Source organism: Pagrus pagrus (genome assembly GCF_965226575.1).
Source record: "Pagrus pagrus genome assembly, chromosome: 11".
NCBI lineage: Eukaryota > Metazoa > Chordata > Actinopteri > Spariformes > Sparidae > Pagrus > Pagrus pagrus.
The window spans coordinates 19,237,725-19,259,063 of record NC_140195.1 but is presented as its reverse complement, the minus strand read 5'-3'; the positions used below and the strand labels follow the sequence as shown (position 1 = coordinate 19,259,063).

Here is a 21,339-nt window from a genome sequence, read left to right as displayed (position 1 = left end):
CCATATCTGCACTTGATCCTGCAGCTGACCAACGACTGTGTGTGACAGTTGCTTTTTTGTGCAAGAAAATTGAAGTAGGCTGACCTTGTAGGCTGAGTAGCTTTATTGATTGGAGATGTCAGACAGCCTAATATCAGGCAGCAGAATTGAACCCTGAAAACCACACACAGTACTCACATGTCTGCACACACACTCACACACACACACACACACGCACACACACACACACACACACACACACACACACACACACACTAAAGATGAATCAATGGGAAGCTGGTGAATTGGAAGATAAAATATTCATAGGTAATGAATATTCAGCTGAAAGTACTTTTGTATCATCCCCCCCAACAGTTTTACAGTTAAAATATTTATACCACCTTAACTAAATGGAACATCCGCTCAACCTAAACATTGTTGATGTCTAGGTGAGTATATGCCCACGGTACATGAGGATGGTCGGTCTCTATGGAAACAGTTTCAGGTGCCTAAAAGCGTGATTTAAATCTGTACGTCTCCTTCATGCTGTCAAACGAGGTATCCCTGAATATGACAGCAGGAAAGACGTCCTGTCTGAAAAAACCTAGCACATGGCAACTTGTTTCTTTTAACAATCTCCTCTGCCCATTCTTTACCACAGTTAGCACTTCCCCTCCTGCATGTCCTGACTGAAAGCATTAAAGCAATTTTGATTCGGTTATCACTTTATGTGTTGCCATTGGCAGAATTTATAACCAAATGAGCGGCACTGAAAATGTCTGTTTAGATTGGCACGAGGACGTGGGCAGTAATGTGTGCTGCCACCTGCTCCTCTCTCAATGCTTTCTGCTCAGCAGTGCAAGGCTACAGGCAGCAAGTCTAATTCTGTCTGCACTGCGACTTTAGGATTTAGGGACCTTTTACCAGGGCTGTAAAGGCATCGGGAGATGATGATGTCAGTGCAATTTAATCTTGTCAAAACTTCAAGGTTGGCCTAGAGGCAGGGATACTGACTACCAACAAACTACTGTAAGAAACTCTCTCGGGTTTATTCCTGGCACTGGGTGAGGTTGAGCAGGCTATTAAATTTGCACACTATCAACTGCAAGGTGGCTGTTGATACAGACCACAAACACGGCTAAAGAGCCCTTGAGTAAGACACTAAACCCCAAATTACTGTGAGGCTGCAAAGAGTAAAAGGAAGAGACTTTCTGGCCTTTTCATGCCTCCTAAAGTCGCCTTATGCTGACTTGAAATCTCATTGTTAAAAGCCGCAATTTTCAGGTCACACACACACACACGCACTGCTGCTTGGTATTTGATTTTGAAATGACACACTCATGTAAAGCTGCCTTTTTGTTTTAGCAGTTGCCATTGCTGAGATGCTGATGGTAGGAAAACTGCTTTAGCCAAAGAGAACCATTGGTCACAAGTAGCCCCTCACCAACGCCAACTAAAAACCACTTAACCGGACATTTGCGTAATAACACTACAAACGACAGCCTCTGAATGACCATCGAGTTGAATGAACACCTCTGACAGTCTCCAGCACAACTGACCATTATGAGCTTCACCAAAAATCTCATCCCATTGTGTGTAAATGTCATTTCGAGCTGCTACTTTACAGCACGTGTGGCATTTTAATCCGTTTATCTTTGTATGCCGTTTCACTGCAATCAACTGTTAACCGTAAATTACTTGAGTAAGCTCGATATAATTAATGAAACTGTGCTAGAGATAATTAGTATCAGCCTCTGTAGCAGAGTCCCGGTATTGTAAGTGCTGATAAATTATGATCCAGATTATGACCACATTTCCAATAAATATTGCCTTCGTGTTGCAAAGGAGAAGGCTACTGTTAGCTCCCCTGGGCATCACTCTGCATGGGTTTGTTTAAATGACTAAGAGGGATAAGAGCTGATAATGGACAGAGTCGGTCTTTTATGCACACCACCATCTGTTGTTGCAAGAAATGTATCCATGAGTCCTTCCTGTTTGGTATTAAAGCAAATTTTCTGTGCCATAAAGCTATGGAGCTATTTAAGTTTTAGTTTGATTGCTGTTTTACGGTTTCTACTTTATCTATTCTTATTTTTATTTTATATACGTAGAAAGACTTATCTTTAAGTTTCTTTATTATCTGTACTTTTTCTGTCTTTGTGCTGCTGTTACACCGAAATTATCCCTTATCTTATCTCACTCAGTGTCAGAATCCACATCCAGTAAAAGTGTGTGTCTATGCTTCATGCGTAATCAATGTCAGACCTTGTTGATAACATTTTTATCGCAACAAATCATTTTTTAAAAATAATACATTTACACAGGTTGTAGAAAGGTGCAGAATAAACAGATCTCTTTTCCTTAGAAACATTATAATGACTGTGAATGAATAATTTTAAAATGTTTGTCAGGCCCAAAACAATTGTTTTGTTTGTCTCTGTGTGTGAATTCTGTTGGGTGCAGCTTCTACTGAGGTATAACAACGTTGGTGTCATGTGGTATCTGTGTTTCGACAGCCATCAACAGTCTTGGCTGTTGCCACCCTGAAAAAAATGTTAGATAGCTGAGTTAGCTAGGTAAGCTAGTTAGCGTCATCAACATTAACGTCAGTCAGTGTTGACAACGTTAACATTTGCTAGCTAGGTTAGCAGTAGCTAACATTTGCTGGCTAAGTAACTTTAGCAGTGTTAGCTACTGAGTAACTTCACTGGATACATTCATCAGATTACATGCAGCTTCCTCCGGAGCCACAAAAGATTTTATACGACTTTTTTTCACATATGCAGCATTACTGTAAGTGTAATTTGTGGGAACTGACAATTTTATTACATCTAGTCCTCATCAAGCTCATGGAAAATAGAGGTTTGATTCAAGATATCTTTTATGCAACACATTCTTACTATGATTAATAGGTTGTAAAAATAAGATATTACCATCTATGATGAATGTATTGCTGCCGTATGCCGTTCCACAGATAGATAGATAGACAGATTGTGCGTCTCTATGCTGAATTTACTAGACTCACCCCAGGTCAGACCTCCCGAGCTGGTTTCTACTTACATGTCTTTTCTGTAGCCAGGCAAATTTTTTTTATTGACCTACAGGAGGATTTATCTCAAAGTGGATCTTTCCCTTCATTAGCCCCTCGCAAAGTCTCCCTATCAGCAGCGGTAGAGAGTAAATTCTTGATCCTCTAAAGTAATGGACCTCCACAGCCATGGAACTGCACTATGCAATAAAAGGTATGCTGGCCCATTACTCTTCTATGCAAGGCTGTTGAGAATAGCCTGGCTAATGAACTGAGGCTACCGGAAACATTTTTATAAAAAGAAAACAACCAGGGAATCTGACTGAGTTAATACGAGAGCGAGAGAGTGAGAGCATCTGTGTGATATATCCAAGTGAACTGCAGACAACACCCAAATCCTTTTTGGATTGACAACCACGTAGGTGGGCGATGTTTTTATGTTCAGATGTATTATACAATAGAGCAAAGGGGTATGAGAAAAAGAAGCGGATTTATGGTTTTGTGAAAAATGATTACAAGGAAAGTGAAAGTGATGTAAGTTTACATATTTGAAGCAATAGCTGTTCAATATTTCATGAAATAGTAAAGTAGGCTATATCGTGTTTCCTCCAGTCCTGACAAATTGTCAAATTACTTTCCATTTACAAGTGACAAATAGCTCACTATTTCTACCTGTGCACGTGTGCATGTACGTGTGTGTGAGGGTGTGTGTGTGTGTGTGTGTGCGCGTGTGTGTGTGTGTGTTTGTCCCTCTTTTCACATAAGAGCCTCCACTCCCCAGTCTCCAAATGTGCGCATTTTTCTCCACACAGCCTGAAGAATTTCTGTCAGGTGTGCAGTCAGGAGTTGAGCAATGTTCTGTGATCAAGAAACATCATAATTAACATCTTTAATCCCATTTTGAAGTGTGTGCATTCGAGATTTTCCCTCGCTACTCTGAGGGAAATTGCTGTGTTTCGCTGTCTGTTCACCGACCTGCAGAGTGAGCAAATTAAGCGGTGATGTTTTCGTCTGCAAATCTGGGTTAAACATGGGGGTCTCTGCATTGTGCGATAAGCGCAGATCTTGCAAACATTTGCACTTTTCTTTGTGCTGGCCCAAAATTAGACAAGCTAGTAATACAGGAGAATTTACATTCAGTCTACTGAATGGTTGAGAAATAAGACCTAATGACTTTTGCAGCTTAACACACGCATTTAAGGCACAATGCCATTATATGCACACACACACACACACACACACACACCCGCAGACACACACACACACACACACACAATGTGAAGGAAGTAATACCTTCAGGGGTTTGCTATTAAGATGGTTAATCCGCAGGCCTCGAGAGGAGCAGGATAAAATATTCCTGGAGGAAGCTTTTCACAACAAGCTCCTAGGATCAAGTGCATGAATAAATTACAGACATAATTAAAGGAAATGTCAAATGGCTGCTGTATGGAGCATTATTAACGATGCCCTGGCCATGTTAAAGGAACCTGGGCCTGAAATGAGGATGATCAATGTAGGTTTAATGGGGTTCCTAGTAGACTGAGGGACTACGGGACCTACGATAATACTGTTCGGCTTCACTGAGGCCCAGTGCAGATATTGACCTGGTGGTGAATGTACACAAGGGTAACATGACTGTGGTAATAAAGAAGAGGGATTCAGTGTTTGCGTCTGAATAAAAAGAGACAGACAGACAAAAAAGTAATGAAGGGCAGCTGTGTGTGTGTGAGAGTGTGAATTAAAGAAACAGAAGGGGAAGAAGAGAGTTGGAAGTGAAAGCAGTTTCTTCTTCAGTCTTGTCATGGGAAATACATCCTTTCACCATGAAGCAAAGCTGTCAGCGGATGCTTATCAAAAACAGTGAAGCGTCAGCCTTCTGCAACTCAGTACGAGCAGCAACCCAATTTCTTTCAGTTGGCAAAGGCGGTTAGTCAAGTCAAGTGAAGTAAATTTTCTTTTATAGAGCCCCAAATCACAAATTTGTCTCAGGGGGCTTTACAATCTGTACAACATACAACACCCTCTATTTATCCTTTAGAACCCTCGATTCGGTGAGAGGGAGTAAACAACTTAACTGAAGATGAAAAAAACAGAAACCTCAGAGAGAGCAACAGAGGAAGAATCCCTCTTTGAGGATGGACAGACGAGTGATAGCTGAAGTAAACAGAGTCGACAGAAGCAGCAGAATTCCTAAAAGAAGAAACAGTATTCAAAGATAATGTGTAGGACTTCTGCATTCAAATGTCTAAAAAGTGCTACCTATGTTCTATATTTTGTTGAATTGTGCAGCCTACTTACATTATCCCAAATGTTTCCAACAATATTCAAACCTAGACAAATTCACAAGGTACAAGGTAATCTGTTCATCTTTATACAACACAGGGTTGTAAAACTAAATGGCAGTCTGTAAACTCCCTCAAGCAACAGAAATTACAGAACATATAGACGGTTATATTCAATAAACACGTTGTGCATCTGTAAGCAGCAGCAACAAGATGGTGATGATAATGTGGTCGGCATCTTCATATGAAGCGTTCAACATCTGGGAAACACTGTCCATCATCTTTGACTGTGTGTGAGCAGCAAGCATCGATGTTGTAAACACAGAGTCCACTTCACCTTGTCCCCCTGGAGTCAGCTCAGAACACAGTCCGCCCGCCGGGTGCAACAGCTCGATCCAAGATGTTGTGTTGGAGACAGGTCTCTGTGGGCACAACAGTCTCTGATTTCACGTTGTTTTTCCATCCTGAGTCCTATTTTGTCCATTTCCTTTTCCTGCAACTGGACATTAGCCAGGAGCAGCCTTAAACCAAGATGGATTAGCATGGCTCTTATTATCTACCCTCTTCCTCCCTGGGGCGGTCCGGCTGGTCAGGTTGGATGCTCAAAAGAGGTCTCAAAGGCTGCTGCTCTTAATCCAGAACTGCAACAACCTGCTTTCTCCACTGATGGTGATGACAGCATTTCTGGCACAGGCAGTACGTGTTTCAGCAATATAGCCGAAAATATAAAATACAGCCATAGCACCCAAGGTAACGGTGCGTTTCGTTTGGTCGCCATTGCCACTTCCAGGTTTGGGAAGACAACAAAAAGACTAAATTGAAAGTGAATAAAACTTTTAAAAAATTTAAACCACTGGATCATTTGTGTTAATTGGCCTTACTCATGCACTGTTTATCTGTCCCAAACCACCACATTACAGTACACTTGTTGTAAGCTGATGTAGCCAGCAACAGCCCATATTCTGACCTCAACAGAGACTCAGTTTCTCGCTCTTCTTTTCACCCCTTCTCTCTGTAATGTTGTCATGAGGTAAAGTACATTTACCTCCAATCAGCAGTGAGCTATACAGTACATAAACACATGGTAATGGAGGTCACCTCCGTGGATTGCTGCTGCTGCAGTCGTGATGATAGCGAGGATAAATCAAAAAATTCAAAAGTAATCTCTGAGCTCTCCTCCCGTCTATATACGGTTCTGGATCAGAGCAGAATCCAGTGTAACTCGAGATTGATTTGCTCATAGATGTAATATAGAAGAAGCCGAACCCCAATTACGACTCTTCACGTGGCACATACAGCAAAAAAAGTTTGAGGTTCTGGGTTAACTTCTGTGGCCCACTGAATATGCACAGCAGTAACTGTAAGTAATATATGCACTACATATCTGCATTCTTTACTGTAAAATGCCAAAACGTCAGTGAAGAGGGCCAATTATAAAGGGAGAAATGTCACCAATATCACTATCATCATTAGCACACTCACATTATCTGTGCTGCTCCATTACATTTCCACAACAACCAGGTGCATTTCTTGTACAGTGAGTGGTCGAGTGGAAAACAGGCTCAGTTGTACCCACAACACTTCAGCGTCCTCCAATCACAACTAGTTTGAGAGATGTCACTCAGCCCCCATGCATGCCCCACTTGCACACAAAGAAGAAGCCACACTCGCACATTTTTGAGTAATTTTAACACCCCACTCTGCGGCTCTGTGTTTTCAGCCACTTGCAGCTCATTATATTGGTTTTCTGGTACGTGTATACTTGAGTCCAAATGGCTCTCAGTGGCCCCACATATCGTAGCTGGCAGCCACTCCTAGCTCATAACCTCACACGAGCTGATTTCATGCTGCTGTCTGGTGAGAAATAAAGGCTTGGTGAAGGAAACAAGTGATTGGTGAAGAAAGCAAAACCAAAGCGACCCACACCCATTAGGATGTTTTGGAGACTATATGCCCCCTAGTGGTCAGAAAAAACATAGAGCTGCTTTAAAACTGTCCAGAATAGCCAAGTGAAACTTACTAAAAAGTAGATGGTTAACACAAATAAATAATGAAATAGGGGTTATTAGGTGCTGCAAATGGAGCTGTCTTATGTTTGATTTACGATTGCTGAGAATGAGGCAAAGCACTACACCAAGCACTCAATCTGATTTCCAATTTTTGGGACAACCCTTCAAGGCCCTCATATGTCATCAGTAGTCATGGCGTTTATGTAAACAGACACGACGGGCCATTTCAAGTATACTCTCTTCAGCTGTGGTGATTTCTCTTATTATTGTGGCAGTCTGGGTATTATAACAACGGCATTTGCCATGTATCTGATCAAAATAGAAAAGCATGGACGCTTACATTTCCTTCTGTCATGCACAAATTGGTAATAACAATGGTTAGCTAGCTAGTTAGTTAGCTTCCAAGACCTCTGCAAAATAGTGGGGATTGTGTTTTTGCTCGTTTTATAGAGCAGGACCAAAATATATCGAAAACAACAGAGTCCTCATGACCCTTTGTTTGAGGTGTGCCTCTAAAAACCTGCATTGGGAGGCCATGTAGCCCCAACAATTCTCGCTACCCCTCTACCTCAACAAGAATTGAGACACCCTATCCCTAGGCGCAAACACACAAAATGGAATGGTAGGACTAAATGGTGTTTTGAGATCGGGCCTTAACCCACATCATTTAGCAATGTCACATATTTTGGTCTGGGGAGTCTCAATAAGGAATTATAGTAAACATTTATATTTAGATCCCTTTAGGGTGTACTATATAATTAAGAAAAAATCCTTTGACAGGACAGGCACACATAAACTATATAAATGATATGTTAATAAATTATATGTATATAAATATATATAAACATATAACAGCCATTACACCTGAGCTTTTTCCTGATTCCATCAACAAGTCTGCTGTTTATAATACCTGTGAGTGGTTAACAAATACTATGTAGTACATCTTAACACATTATTTAAATTATAAACGTGGAAATTATGTTTATAAACCTTTACAATTGATAAATAAATTGTTTATAAAGACCATTTAGGTGTTACCATACAAGTATGACTGTTATTTAAATGAACTAGCTGTAAGTCCACGGTATTAAGTTAATGTTTTTATTTTATTTTTGATGCATAGCACATGTATTTATTCATTTATGTATTTTTGGATTTAGGCAGGTCTGGTCCTCCATACTGTGGGGAGGGTGTGAGAGTCAGTGGGGGTCGCGGGCCTTATCGATCAGGCTTATTGATTGGCTGCATGCGCATCTCACCGCAGACATCTGCAGACGTAATCTTTTGTTTGTGACTTCTGTTGTCTAAACCTGGGAGAAAATGCCCTGAGACTAAACCACATAATGACCCCGTGCTCCACTGAACCCGAACCGAGGAGCCTCACAGTTCGGTTGCAGTATTGCGGTCTGACGCAGGGGGGCGCAGTTCTCCTCCAGGTGCGTCTTCCCTCCCTCCCTCCCTCCCGCACCTTCCCATCCCGGCGCTGCTGCTGCTGCTGCTGCTGCCTCTTGCTCCGGCTGCTCCGTCGCATCCTCGCCGCCGTGCAGCCCACTTCTTCTTCTTCTTCTTCTTCTTCTTTTCCTTCTTTTCCTTCTTTTCCTTCTTCTTCTTCTTCGTCTTCTTCTTCTCCTCCGGGGGGGAGCTTACTTGATGCGCATAATAAATCATCTCCGCAAGATTTCCTCCTCGAGCCCAATTTCAGACCTGCGCGTGTTGGATTCGAGAGCGTAAACACAGGCGAGAGTCAAGCCTCTAAACTGGGGATGTTTCAAATGTGATTCAGCACCGCAAACAACGTGGGTGTTGTGTGCGTGCGTGCGCGTGTGTGTGTGAGAGAGAGAGAGTGTGTGTGTGTGTGTGTGTGTGTGTGCTTTTTTTTTTTTTTTTTTTTTTTTTGGTGGGGAGTGGAGGAGCAGGGGGAGAGCAGCGATATGAGACGCGTGTGTTTATGCCTCCTGCGTTCAGCCCTTCTCCTCTGACTGACTGACTGACCACCGGCTCTCATTTTCACCTGTGTGAACGACCTTGCGATTGTGACCGAGATTTTCCCCCCAAAACAAGGTTTCCATGGAGGATCAATCTGTCGCTTTATCCGCGAGGGCTGAATTTGGTTCCTGCTGCTCTCAAGATATTTCAAGATAAGAGGTGAGACACACTCACACAATACATGGCACACGCGCGATTGTGAACGTGCACGAATACAGAAATCTAAATTATTGACACAGTGGTATTTATATGCTGAAATATTTATTCACCCAAACAGGCTCAAACGTCGGCCTGTCCTGCCTACTATCCCCGAATTGGCCCATCAATTCCTAAAGTCATGTATCTGATAATGATTGTTTTATCCTGGAGTAGCGTGACGTGCCCTCCCAACTGCAGCCAATTCCTCCACACTCAGCTGTCTGGTTGCATTCACACAAGCACTTTTATTATAATTATTATTATTATTATTATTGTTGTTATTATGTCTTTCTCAATAAGGAGTTGTAGCTCAGCCGTGCCTTCCTTTGTCAAACTGATGTAGAGATGCTGTTGCATCACTCACATGGTGGTGTATTTGTCTGGAGCTGCTCCCGTGGTTCCCACCTGGTGTGGTGCCACACTGCAGGCAGCCTGGCTTCACTTCCACCTCACCCTCTAAAAAATGTGTTGCTACAGGCCAAGAGCAACGCGGTTGAAGGGGCTAAATCAGCCTTGAATGAATGTGTTCAAGTGTACTCAAGGTACCCATCCTCCAAAAGGTTTAACAAAAAAAAAGAAAGAAAGAAAAAAACTGCAAACCTTGAGAAGTGTCAAAGCAATGGCTGGCGTTATTACTCTTGAGATACAGCAAGTGCTAAAGGTACACACACACACACACACACACACACAGGACTTGTATCCTGCAACATTCAAAAGGTAATTGCATACTGGTATATGCTACAATGTCAGCTGGAATTTCTGTGATGAATGCAGCTCAGGCCTTCAAAGTAAGTACACTCCCACTCTGCCAGCTGGGCTATTTGTTCAACCAGCGTGTTACTTGGATGCAGGCGGAGTGTGATGGAGGTGGCGGATATCGTGATTATACATTATTTTTTCATGTCAGTTAACCCAGTGGTGTGTTGTTACAGGAAGGCTCCCTCCTTGATTGAGAGTGATTCACCCCGCAAAGCTTTCTCACCACCTTTTATCACCGCCATCGTTAGCACCATTATCCATGAGTGCAAGCTGAGAAGGTGTGTGCAACTGTGTGTGCGTGTGTGTGTGTGTGTGTGTGTGTGTGTGTGGGTGGGTGGCTACATGCTTGTGCTCGCCTCTGTGTGTGTTCCTGCGTGTGCGCACAGCCCTTTACAGTAGGTACATGTGAGTCACTGAGTGTGATATCACTGACAGGATTCTGTAACTCGGTATTTTGCATTTGTGAATGATTTATTAGAGAGCTGCATGAAAACAAAACGGAGCACGTTGCGTCAGCTGCAAGACGGTGCCATCCCTGACAAAAACCCCATTACAGATGCAAACCAGAACATGCAAAGTCGACAGTAGTGTAATACCCACTGTACCTTCCACACACAGCAATCCTCAGTCCTGAGGTGCCAGCAGTTTGCACACTGTGGGCCTATCACTGAGGTATGGCATGCAGGACTCTTCTTGAGAGGAAGCGTACCAATCCAATTTTCAGACTTTGGGTGAAGAAAAAGGACAGAGCGAACATGAAAGGTAGGGAAGAAAATCCTAGCTGAGACCCCCACGTGTCTGATTTGACATCCAGGCAGCTGACAAACAATTAGACCCTCCATAAGTAGCGTTCTGAACCAGGCTCGCCCCGGGATTAGGCCACAAATGAGCCGCACATCACGGCTTATGTCTTCTAAATGGAAAGCGAGTGTGTGCATGCATGTGTGTTTGTGTGTGTAGGAAGGTTGTTAAATGCGTTGTACACAGTGATAACGTGAGTTAGGTGTGTAGGTGTGTGTGGGTTGTGTGACATTTAGCAGATTGGCGTTATTATCTGTCTCTGCCCTTGCTATATCTTGAACAGCTCTAGGAGAGATGTGTGTTTCCATGTGCGCAGCGGACCTGCTTGTTCATGTGAACGTTTTGCATATACTCCGAACACACGCATGTATGTGTGACTGCGCTCTTAACTGCTGCGTTATTGCCGGGTTCTCCGTTGTGTGTATGTTTGACATTTCATAATTGCATCATTACTCGCTCAGTCTCCCCCTGCAAGAAGTGGGTGCATTGCAATTTGCAACACATGCTTCAAGCAGACAGACACTTGCCCTTGATTATGGACCTGGGTGGAATGGCTTCCTCATCAGGCTGTCTTGATTCACCCCAGCATGTGGGGAGACACATGCTGCTGTGGGTGAATCTAATTGATTGGATGGCACCCAATTCCCAGGTCCAAGTCTCCTCAGGCAGCCAGAGTGAATCCGTCCAAGTGAAGGATGAGCTTAGGCGTTGGTCGCTCCCCTAATAGATTGGCATGGGCTTCCTCCCATATGCCTCTGGTATCACCCTCAGACATCTCCGGGTACAAGTCGGCCAAACAACGGGGCACAAAGTGACACCGCCTGAATCTTCACTGATTACAAATGTGAGAACGGACAGAAGAAATGTGACACATCCTGCACCATATTCCACATCCAATTTCATCCTCATCATACTTTTACATTTGACACTTGGCTTGTCTTCTCCTGACAAGGCACAACGTTGAAAGCAGGATAAAGAAATGTGGAGTTTTTACAACTAAATTTCTTGTTCCAACAGGTCAAGCTCCCCTCTCACGGAGAACACCGGTGCCATTTCAAAGCTTATTGGATGAAAGTCTCATTTGCCCTTGGCTGCCAAAGATGACGTTGCCATGGAAACAGCTTCTACTGTTATCAATCATCCACTGTCTGGCAGGTAAACCACCTTTTCATATGAGTAATGATTCTTTCACGTTTGGACATTTACAGTTGCCGGATGATAGCTGAAGAGCTGAAAATCATGTCAGTGTCAGAGATGATGGGGTGGACCCGGGTTTGAAGGAACGCTCCTCCGTATTGACTTCCATTCACGACACAGACACAATACTCTCAATCTTTCTCATCACCGCTCTGTGATAGTGGCCTGATGAAGAGATATTTGAGGCTGTTATCTTGTCTTTCATACTTTTCTTTGTGCATTTAGAAAATGTAAGTGGCACAAAACACAAAGCAAAGATGATCACCTCTGTAACCTTTTCATCATAGTGTTTATGCTCAGAACAGAGAGCAAGGATTGCTCCTCTCAACTCAAAACAAATAAGATTTTGTTTCACATATAATGTAATATAACGATTTGCCAATAAAATATTTTAAAAAATCAACATTTTCAAAAACACTTTCTATGAAGCCCATTTCTATAATACATTATAGCACATTATGAACATACTTTCAGTGTGTTATACTATGCTAATAGTGCTGTATAATCATAGTTATTAGCACTACTGGATATTCATAATGCCTTATATCAATAATCATAACTTATTATGAAGCCGAGCTGATCCATTATAGCGAATTATAAATATACTTTTAATGTGTTATAACAGGCCTATAGTGCTGTGTAAAGGTACTGATGAATATATCTGTACTGCATTACAGATATGTATGTATTTATACTATATACTTATAATGTGTTGTAGTGTGCCTATAGTTATAAGCAATCATAAATATTCAGAATCCTTTATAACATTAATCACAACGGATTATAAAATATTTTATAATGACTTATAAGGCCAAGTATCAATACTTCATAAATGCTGCTCAATCACTATTTTGCAAGGACCATAGGGGAATAAAATTCTCAAAGTTATAATACATTATCATCATTTTATAGCACATTATAATCATGATTATAATGCATTATAATGTCATAAGTTGCTTAAAGGGGCCATTAGGTGCTTTTATTAATGAATTAAGTAACAAAATAATTTTTGACTAGGTACAGGTAGGCTTATAGTACATACAGTGACAGACAATGTCATTAAAATGTATAAAGCATTATAGACATCAGTATTAACATGTTATTATTACTGTTATAAAGCATTATAAACATTCATGAGTGCTTATGACTATGATTATACGGCACTATAGGCTGTTATAATGCATTTTATACATGGGCTTCATAGAAAGTGTTACTCAACCTTTTTTTCCACTTCTATAATATGAAAGTGGAATTGTTTTTAATTGCAGCATTTCTAACACTTCCTACCAAGTGTCAGGAAATGATCACGGCGCAGTGATAGACTATCAGGTGTTCATTTTATTCCCTTCATTTGTTCTGCGGAAATGTGCACTTTGCAACACCTCAAGATAATATGAAACGTATTGAGTCATTTCCCATGTTTAGTAATGTCCAACCTTCCATTTTCAAATAGCCGTCCTATTAGACCTGAATATCACATTTTGTCCCAAAGAACAGGGAATTATGGAGGCTGGACTCTATGGCACCTTCTTTTTTTTGTCGTTTCTGTGCTCAGGCTGTTTCTGTTTCTCCGACAGATTGTCTGGACAGTGGATCATACCATGGTCCAAGATGGAGGATGGAGCCAGGTGACTTGTTCATTCCTGTCGACTCAATAGAAGAAGAAGCTACCCTGACCTGCGATGCAAAGGGAATACCAGCTCCTCAGTACAGGTAGGAGTCAGGCTAAGGTGTGTGTGTATGATAAAGATGGTGCGCAGCGTTTGAGGTTTTCAAAAACGAATCTGTCAACTTATTTTAACATTGACCATTAAAAAAAGTGAAAATCAGATTTATAAATGATTAATCCCAAAATCTGTCTGCAAACTTGATTATAAAAATATAATTTAGTCCATTTATTTCTTTTTTGTGAGACAGATCATCGGCAGTTAATGTGCACTTTCTCCCACGTCTCATCTTCACTCTTATTTCTGAAAGCATTTCTGAGCTGTCAGTGCCACAAGAGGACCATGGTTAATGCTAGTTACGAGAGGAAACATAATATTTGGGTGCATGGGGACATAAAAACAGATTAAAAATACCAACCAAATAAACTACCAGCTTTTTAAAAAGAAATCTGGAAATTCTTTGGTGAAAATATTCTAAAACCCAAACATTTAAATAGTTATTCCTCAAATTACTCAGTCTTGCCCACTGAGCCCATTTCAATCATTTATCACTGGTGCTTGCTCCTCGTTCAATTTTCTCCAAATCAGACTGAAATGCATCAAGACGTTCTTAGCAGTGGCGTCAATATGGCTTTACTAATTCTTATTGACTTAAACGCTGCCAATCTGCCTCTTGTCTCGCCAGATATTATCTTAGCGACACACGTGTAGCATCGTAATGCATCTTAAATCTCCTGTTATATAACGAAGCGCCGTGAGACCAATGCAGTGTTCTAGACACCAGTTGGCACCAACAGGCATTGATTGCAAATGTCTTTGGTGTTGAAAAGTGGAGACGAGCTGAATGATAATCACTATTATTTCCTCAGCCCTCGCCTTAGACCAGGTATTTCCATGTACTGATTAAAGGTGAGATGAGCATGTTTAACGTGGTGTCTTCTCGAGCTGGCTGTGCTAGGCTCTGCATGCCCTCAGCACCTCTCTGGCTCCTCTCTTGAAGTGTAAATGGGCTCACACTGCTGTCTCCCCCTTCTTCCCCTTTTCCTCTGCCAGCCCTGTCACTCACAAAGAGATGAGACCCTCATAGTAGTCACACTGCAGTGGCACAAAAAAAGCCACATCTTATATAGAAGAGCATTTCTTGCGTAGCGGGTCATTAAAAGGGATGCGGTTTGAACACATCTAAACAGAGGGTGACTTGCCTTACCTTTACCCAACCTGAGGTTTAAAGCCCGCAGCTCTCGGCTGCATGATCATGTAGAATACACAATTTTCTCTGCGGTCAGATGGTCCGACGACATGTGTTCACAAAATTAGTCTCAAGCAGAGTAATTCGGTTTCGGTGTTGCTATTCAATCACCTGCCCGATGTTCAGGGCTCCACTGAACAGCAGAGGCACTTTAGAGCAGGTCAAAAAGAGGTGGAAATGGTGACTCAGGACAGGACACAAACATCTAAGCAGACAGGCGTGAATCACAGCTGATCCAACCCTTCTAAAACCTCGTTGCCTTAAATGTCTCATATTGTAGAAACGGACATTTCCATGTCTTCTTTGAGATTAAAGCAGGTCCAGGTGACGTATAAATACTGTGTAAAAAGTGTCAAAATGCTCAATCCGACGAGAAATGCAAAAACGGCCATATTCAAAAAATATAAAAATCTTTAATAGAGCTGTCAGGACCTCTGTAATGTTGTGATGTCACAACGATACAAGCACAATCTTCAGCCACGGCCCCAGCACCGCAGTGGTTCCAAAAATTCCCACTAAGCAGATTTGGAAACACAGTGGGTGGTGCATACTCAGGCTTGTGAGAGTTGACCAATCAAAGGAGACTGGGCTTTTCCGGAGGGGTTCAGACAGGAGGAGAGACAGGAGCTAAACTGTAGCGTTGTACAGAGGTGTAGGGGTACAGAGGTGCTGCAGCAATGGACAGTATGAGAAAAAATAATGTGTTTTTTTTTTAGCATTTTCTATTAGACGCCCAAAATAAAAGTATAATATGGGAATACGGGACCTTCAGTAAGTAATAGGGTTTATCTCATACAAAAACACAGCTACCCATTCTAAGTGTCTAGAATACATCAGCAAGCACTCACCAACATCCAATGGTTTGGATATATTTTTTAAGAAATCATTGAAAGTAGACTTGAAAGCATGTGCAAAGTTACCTGTCATGGCCTCCATGGCTTTCATTTCCTCTTAAGGAAAGCAAAGTAGAAAAATGTGGCTGAAGGAAAAAAGAAAAACGTCTGTGCTTTTAGAAAAACGATGGAACATTCATATAAAGTGCTTTACCCTTGAACTCTTCAATGCTCCATTTTTGAATAGCATTTAAAAAGAGATTGAGTTTTTTGTGGCAGAGGAGAAAGCAAGTCTGTTCTTGCTGAAGAATGAGACATGTTTAAATCAATGAATTAACGCTGTGTTTCTTAGAGTTCTTTCAGGTGCGTCATTTATTTGATAGTGCAATCTGAACCTGCTGTGGAACGTAATTTTTTTTATCCATGCTTGCTAAGTGTGGGAAAGATGTAATGGCAGGTGTAACGGAGTGTAAAAGGCACCCTTTGTTACACCAGCACACTGTTACCTCTTGCCAAGTGCTAATGTTTTGTCCTAATGAGAAGTCAAAGGTGGAATAATGTCACATTATGTAAATATAATGTGGCAGAGAAGAGGTGATTATGGTTAAGACTGATGATAATATCTAGGATGGCTTCTACAACCCTTATCTTCTGCTTCCCTTAAATAGCAGAAGACAGCTTTGTGTATGATTCTCCCTGATTAAACTTTAATGATCCCAGTGGGGAAAATGAGATCGCTGCAGCAGCAAAAAGTGATAGAGCAAAATAAAGACAAATAGAACAAAAAGAGAAACATGCAATATAAATAACACGCTAGGATTTAAGTTAAACAAACGACTTAGACGCTTGGATTTCGCAGCATTATGCTTTATCAGATTACAGGCACAGAACAGCAATCACGAGCTGTGCAGAATACGATAGGTAGCACGAAGCATGAAATTATCAATAACTTATAGCTCATAAAAATGTCATTTCGGAAGAATTTAAGACTGTAAAAGAAAACAAAAATGCAACCGTTCAAATGCTCATCAGCATATTTACTTTTGAGAGATGCGCACGCATTTATCAGCTTTCTTTTTCATGTTACTCTTTATGGCTTAAAGGTGCACTACGTAGTTTTTGGGAAGAGCTCTTAAACAGAAAAAGAAAAAAGATCTTCACTGATTGATTTTCATGCTTAAACAAACTGAATAATCAAACTGTGTTCATTTTCATGGCTGAAGAAACTGAATATTCAAACGCAATTTCATACTGTTTTGTTGTTTTGCGGACCTTATTTTCCTCTGAGGAGGGCTTAATTATTCAGTTTTGGATTTGATATTGTGAATATTACCTTTTTGAGTTTCTGAATTTTGTTTTCCAAAATGACATAGTGCCCCGTTCAGAAAAATACTCCTTTGTCAGGGAAAGTTGAATCACTGCAGGAAAAGAATTAATGGCAAAACTCACACCCGTACGGTCCGTGCTGTTCATGCTTCAAGCCTATAAATTCCTCCACACCAGCAAATTTACAGTAAATTATTCTTACTTGGAGTGAGTTACTACAGTGAGTTGTGTTCTCTGCTCACCTCCTGTCAGACCACCTTGGTTGGTAGAACGAAATGGACAGTGTGTTTTGCCAGGGACTGATGGTGTCTTTGCCCTCACAGATGGTCATTGAATGGGACTCTCATAAATCTGGGCCTGGATCGCCGGCGGCGTCTGTCCGGGGGCAACCTCATTATAAGCAGTCTGGACCGCTACCAGGATGTAGGGATGTACCAGTGTATGGCGTACAACACTGTAGGAGCCATCCTCAGCAGGAGAGCGAGTCTGCAGTTTGCCTGTAAGTTTCAGTTTGTCACTTTTTTTACTAAGAAAACTGAAGTGTTACTGCACTTAGCAAATAATGCAGACGCACAGCAAACCGAGGGGCCATATTTGCAATATTTATCAGTGCTGCAATGTTGAGTGTGTGATGTTGATGTGAAATGGGTGCAGTCTAAGTGTGACGACTGCTCATACATGCAAACTAGGAATGACTGCTTCACTTTTTGTTTTGTCAACTAACTTGCTAAAGTACTGTCAGGAGAGTTTCTTAAGAAGGACTGAAGGCTGAAGAAACCACCCTTTACTCTGACAGGAACATAAAATGCTAGTTCTCTTATAAGACACAAAGTAATGCAAATGAATAGTAGAAACAGTGCAAACATTGCTTTTTATTACCTCTGCATTGCCACAAAATAATAGCTTGGGCTGAATATAAACTCTAATTTCTTTCACGTCGCATATCTGCGGTGAGCAAACACCTCAGATGAATAAAGAAACGAATACGTACTGTTTATGCACTGTTCATTAAGGGTTCTATTCATGATCACAACAAAACATCTTTTCACACCTTCCCTCCGTGGTGTCTGGCCAGTGTGGATATTTTTGGTTCTATTCGACAAGCTTTTAAGATATGCACGGCTGAGAAAATTGAATAATCACATTTAATAATAACTCGACAACAATGAGTCTTGGCAGAATTAATGTGCTGGTAACACTGGATAATCTACACACCTCGCTGATAAGAGTTTTACCAATTTTCACCTTCAAATGAAAAAATTCCCAGTTGAGAACTGCAGTGAAGTCTGTAGATTATACAGAGAAGAAATACCTGCGTGGCTCTAAAATCATCCCAGATTACATTTTGTAAAAATGTAATTACATTATATTTACATTATAAAGAATTACTTGATTACAGTTTTGATTACAACTTCGATATATGACAATTGTTTCGGCACAGCATCCCACATATAGAAGAATAGACACAGTGCACGTGTTTTTATTTAACCAACTGTAAATACTGAATATGGAGAATGCATTGAAAAGGTTTTGAGATGTTTAAAGCAACATCATGTAACATTTTCACCCGAAAATATCACATTCAAAATAATGTTAATGGTACAGTGTCTTGTAATAGGGTGAATGGTGTCTCTGGCTCAGCCACTCTGCCCCCCTATCACCAGATCGCACAAAAAGCCAATTTCTACATAATGTCACTTTATAATAATGAACTTCAATTTTTAGGGCTTTGTCCATTTCTTTAGCATAAGACACAATATTGGATTGCACTTGATACTATTTGGTGAGCAGTGTTTGATTTTGAAATAATCCAAAGGTATTCAGACGAGACTTCATTTTTTGACATCCAATGGAGTACGTTCCTTATTACAAAAATGTACCTGTAATTTGTATTCAGTAATTAACTACTCGTCAAATTATTCTGACCCCACGTTGGTAATAGCAGCCTACATGCACCTGAAGTGTATCAATGTGGTTTTTAGTTTGTTTTATTTCTCAGCATTCTTTGGATCTGCCATCAAAGATTACTATTCAGCGATAGCTTCTTGTTTGACCTACTATAGCCAAAGTTAGACCAAGAAACCAAATTATATTATAGTATCTCTTTTTAAGGCTTTTTTACTGTTTTCAACTTGTTTTTGTTGCGTTTTGGGCTGCAGCCTGTCCCATCATGCAGTTCTCATGCATGCCTGCCAACATTTAAAGATATAAAAGACAGAGATAATCATTATTGGACAAAATTCTGCAAAAACCCACTTTTCTAACAGCCTTGGTTTTCATTCTGTAACTGAGGTTTGCAGGAATTTCAGTGTTTTTTTAATTAAACTTCAGCTCAGATAAACATGTTAAATCAGTGGTTCAATCTGGCTTTCACCATCTCAGAAATATCAGCAGGTTTAGACCGTTTCTCTCTAACAAACATCTGGAAACTGTTATTCATGCCTTCATAACCAGTCGTTAGACTCCTCTCCTCTCTGGCATCAGCAAAAGATCCATCTCCCACCTCCAGCTCATCCAAAACTCTGCTGCCAGAATTTCTGACTCATGCTAGGAAACATGACCACATTACACCGATCCTGGCTTCCTTACACTTACAAAACCCCGAGAGGCCTCACTCTAAGTTAGATTTTTTATTTCCCTATGTCCCTTCATGCTCCCTGAGATTCTCAAAAGTGTCCTTAGTTGTTGTTGTTCCAAGGTCTATATTGCTACACAAAGACTGTGGAATGACCTGCCTGGGGAGATCAGGGCCGCAAACTCAGTCTCGTCTTCTCAATCACTTTTGAAAACCCACCTTTTAAAATTGCTTTTCTTTGATTTTATTTGCTTTTATCAACAATTTTTTTTTCATGAGGGAGTAGCGGGTAGTATTTATGTTTGTTAGGTGGAACGCCATCCTGCCCTGACATTTTGACAACAGCTAATGTCAAATTAGCTTTGCCGTGAACCTGAGTTGCCAGGTTGCGGTGACAGATGGGTTCAATTTGTATGTAGTGTCTGTGGACTGTGTTTCAAAGACGATCTGGCAACTTGGATGACGTCAGACAAATATACCAAATCTATTTATCCATGTATGGTGATGCTGGGAGAGCTTTGAAATAAGGGAGAAACCAAGAAAAATGGGAGTGTTGGCAGGTATGCTCATGTGGTTGCACAGCTTGCATACACATGTACATGACTTCAGTTATGAACTGTTCACACTAGACTAGTTCCCATGTCATTAAAGTTGTATCTAATGTCTAATTTAGAGCCTGGGCTCAAGCGTCTGCACTGTATTTTGATCTTTTACAAAACCCCTCATAAGTCTCTCTCCCTCTCAGGCGTTGCAGAAATGCCGTCCTCATGACAATTTTCTTATAGCCTTGTGTCAGTGTCTTGCTGAGAGCTTTTACTCAGCAGTGTTTCTCTCTGATATTGGAGATCCTGCGGTGATCTTTCTTCTCATTGTTTTTTTCTTTTTTCTTTTTTGGCTCAGATTTAGATCATTTCAAAGTCCACACCAGAAGCGCAGTGTCAGTCAGAGAGGGGCAAGGAGTGGTGTTACTCTGTGGGACGCCCACTTCCTCAGGAGGTAAACTGACTCTCTCGCTCTCTCTCCAACACTGCAATTGTTTAAAGTTAAAGATTAAAGTATAATCTTGTCACCATTGATTGGCCTTTTTATAATCACATTTAAGACTCTTAAAGGTGCACGGTGTAGTTTTGGGGAAGAAATTTCAATCAGAAGAGAAAGATCTTCATTGACTGATTTTTTTGTTTATCCCTAAACAAACTTAATAAACAAACTCTTTTTGTTTTCATGACTGAATAAACTGAATAAATAAACTGACCTTAAAGGACTAACCATTTCATATTGATCTACTTTGTTTATATTTGGCGGTCCCTGCCACTTTTCTAGCTTCGAACAGTCTCCTCTCCTTCTCTGGACCTAATTTTCCTCTGAGAACATAATATATAGCGATCAGTAATATCGTAAATATTAAAATTCTGAGTTTGAATATCTTCTCCAAAACTACATAGTGCCC

General features: G+C 41.0%; 1 protein-coding gene across 2 annotated transcripts in view; it reads left to right on the top strand.

Moving 5' to 3' along the window:
- Window positions 1–8,838: 8,838 nt before the first annotated feature.
- cntn3a.2 (contactin 3a, tandem duplicate 2) overlaps window positions 8,839–21,339 on the top strand; it is a 45,080-nt gene continuing 32,579 nt past the window's right edge. The window contains exons 1-6 of one of the 2 annotated variants that reach the window (XM_084366056.1): window positions 8,839–9,094; window positions 9,360–9,443; window positions 12,060–12,197; window positions 13,817–13,952; window positions 17,638–17,813; window positions 20,790–20,885. In XM_084366056.1, coding sequence (XP_084222182.1) covers window positions 12,143–12,197; window positions 13,817–13,952; window positions 17,638–17,813; window positions 20,790–20,885 — 463 coding nt within the window. In that variant the 5' untranslated portion in view covers window positions 8,839–9,094; window positions 9,360–9,443; window positions 12,060–12,142. Of the gene's footprint in view, window positions 9,095–9,217; window positions 9,444–12,059; window positions 12,198–13,816; window positions 13,953–17,637; window positions 17,814–20,789; window positions 20,886–21,339 lie in introns of those variants that run through there. The other variant, XM_084366055.1, reaches the window with a different exon arrangement.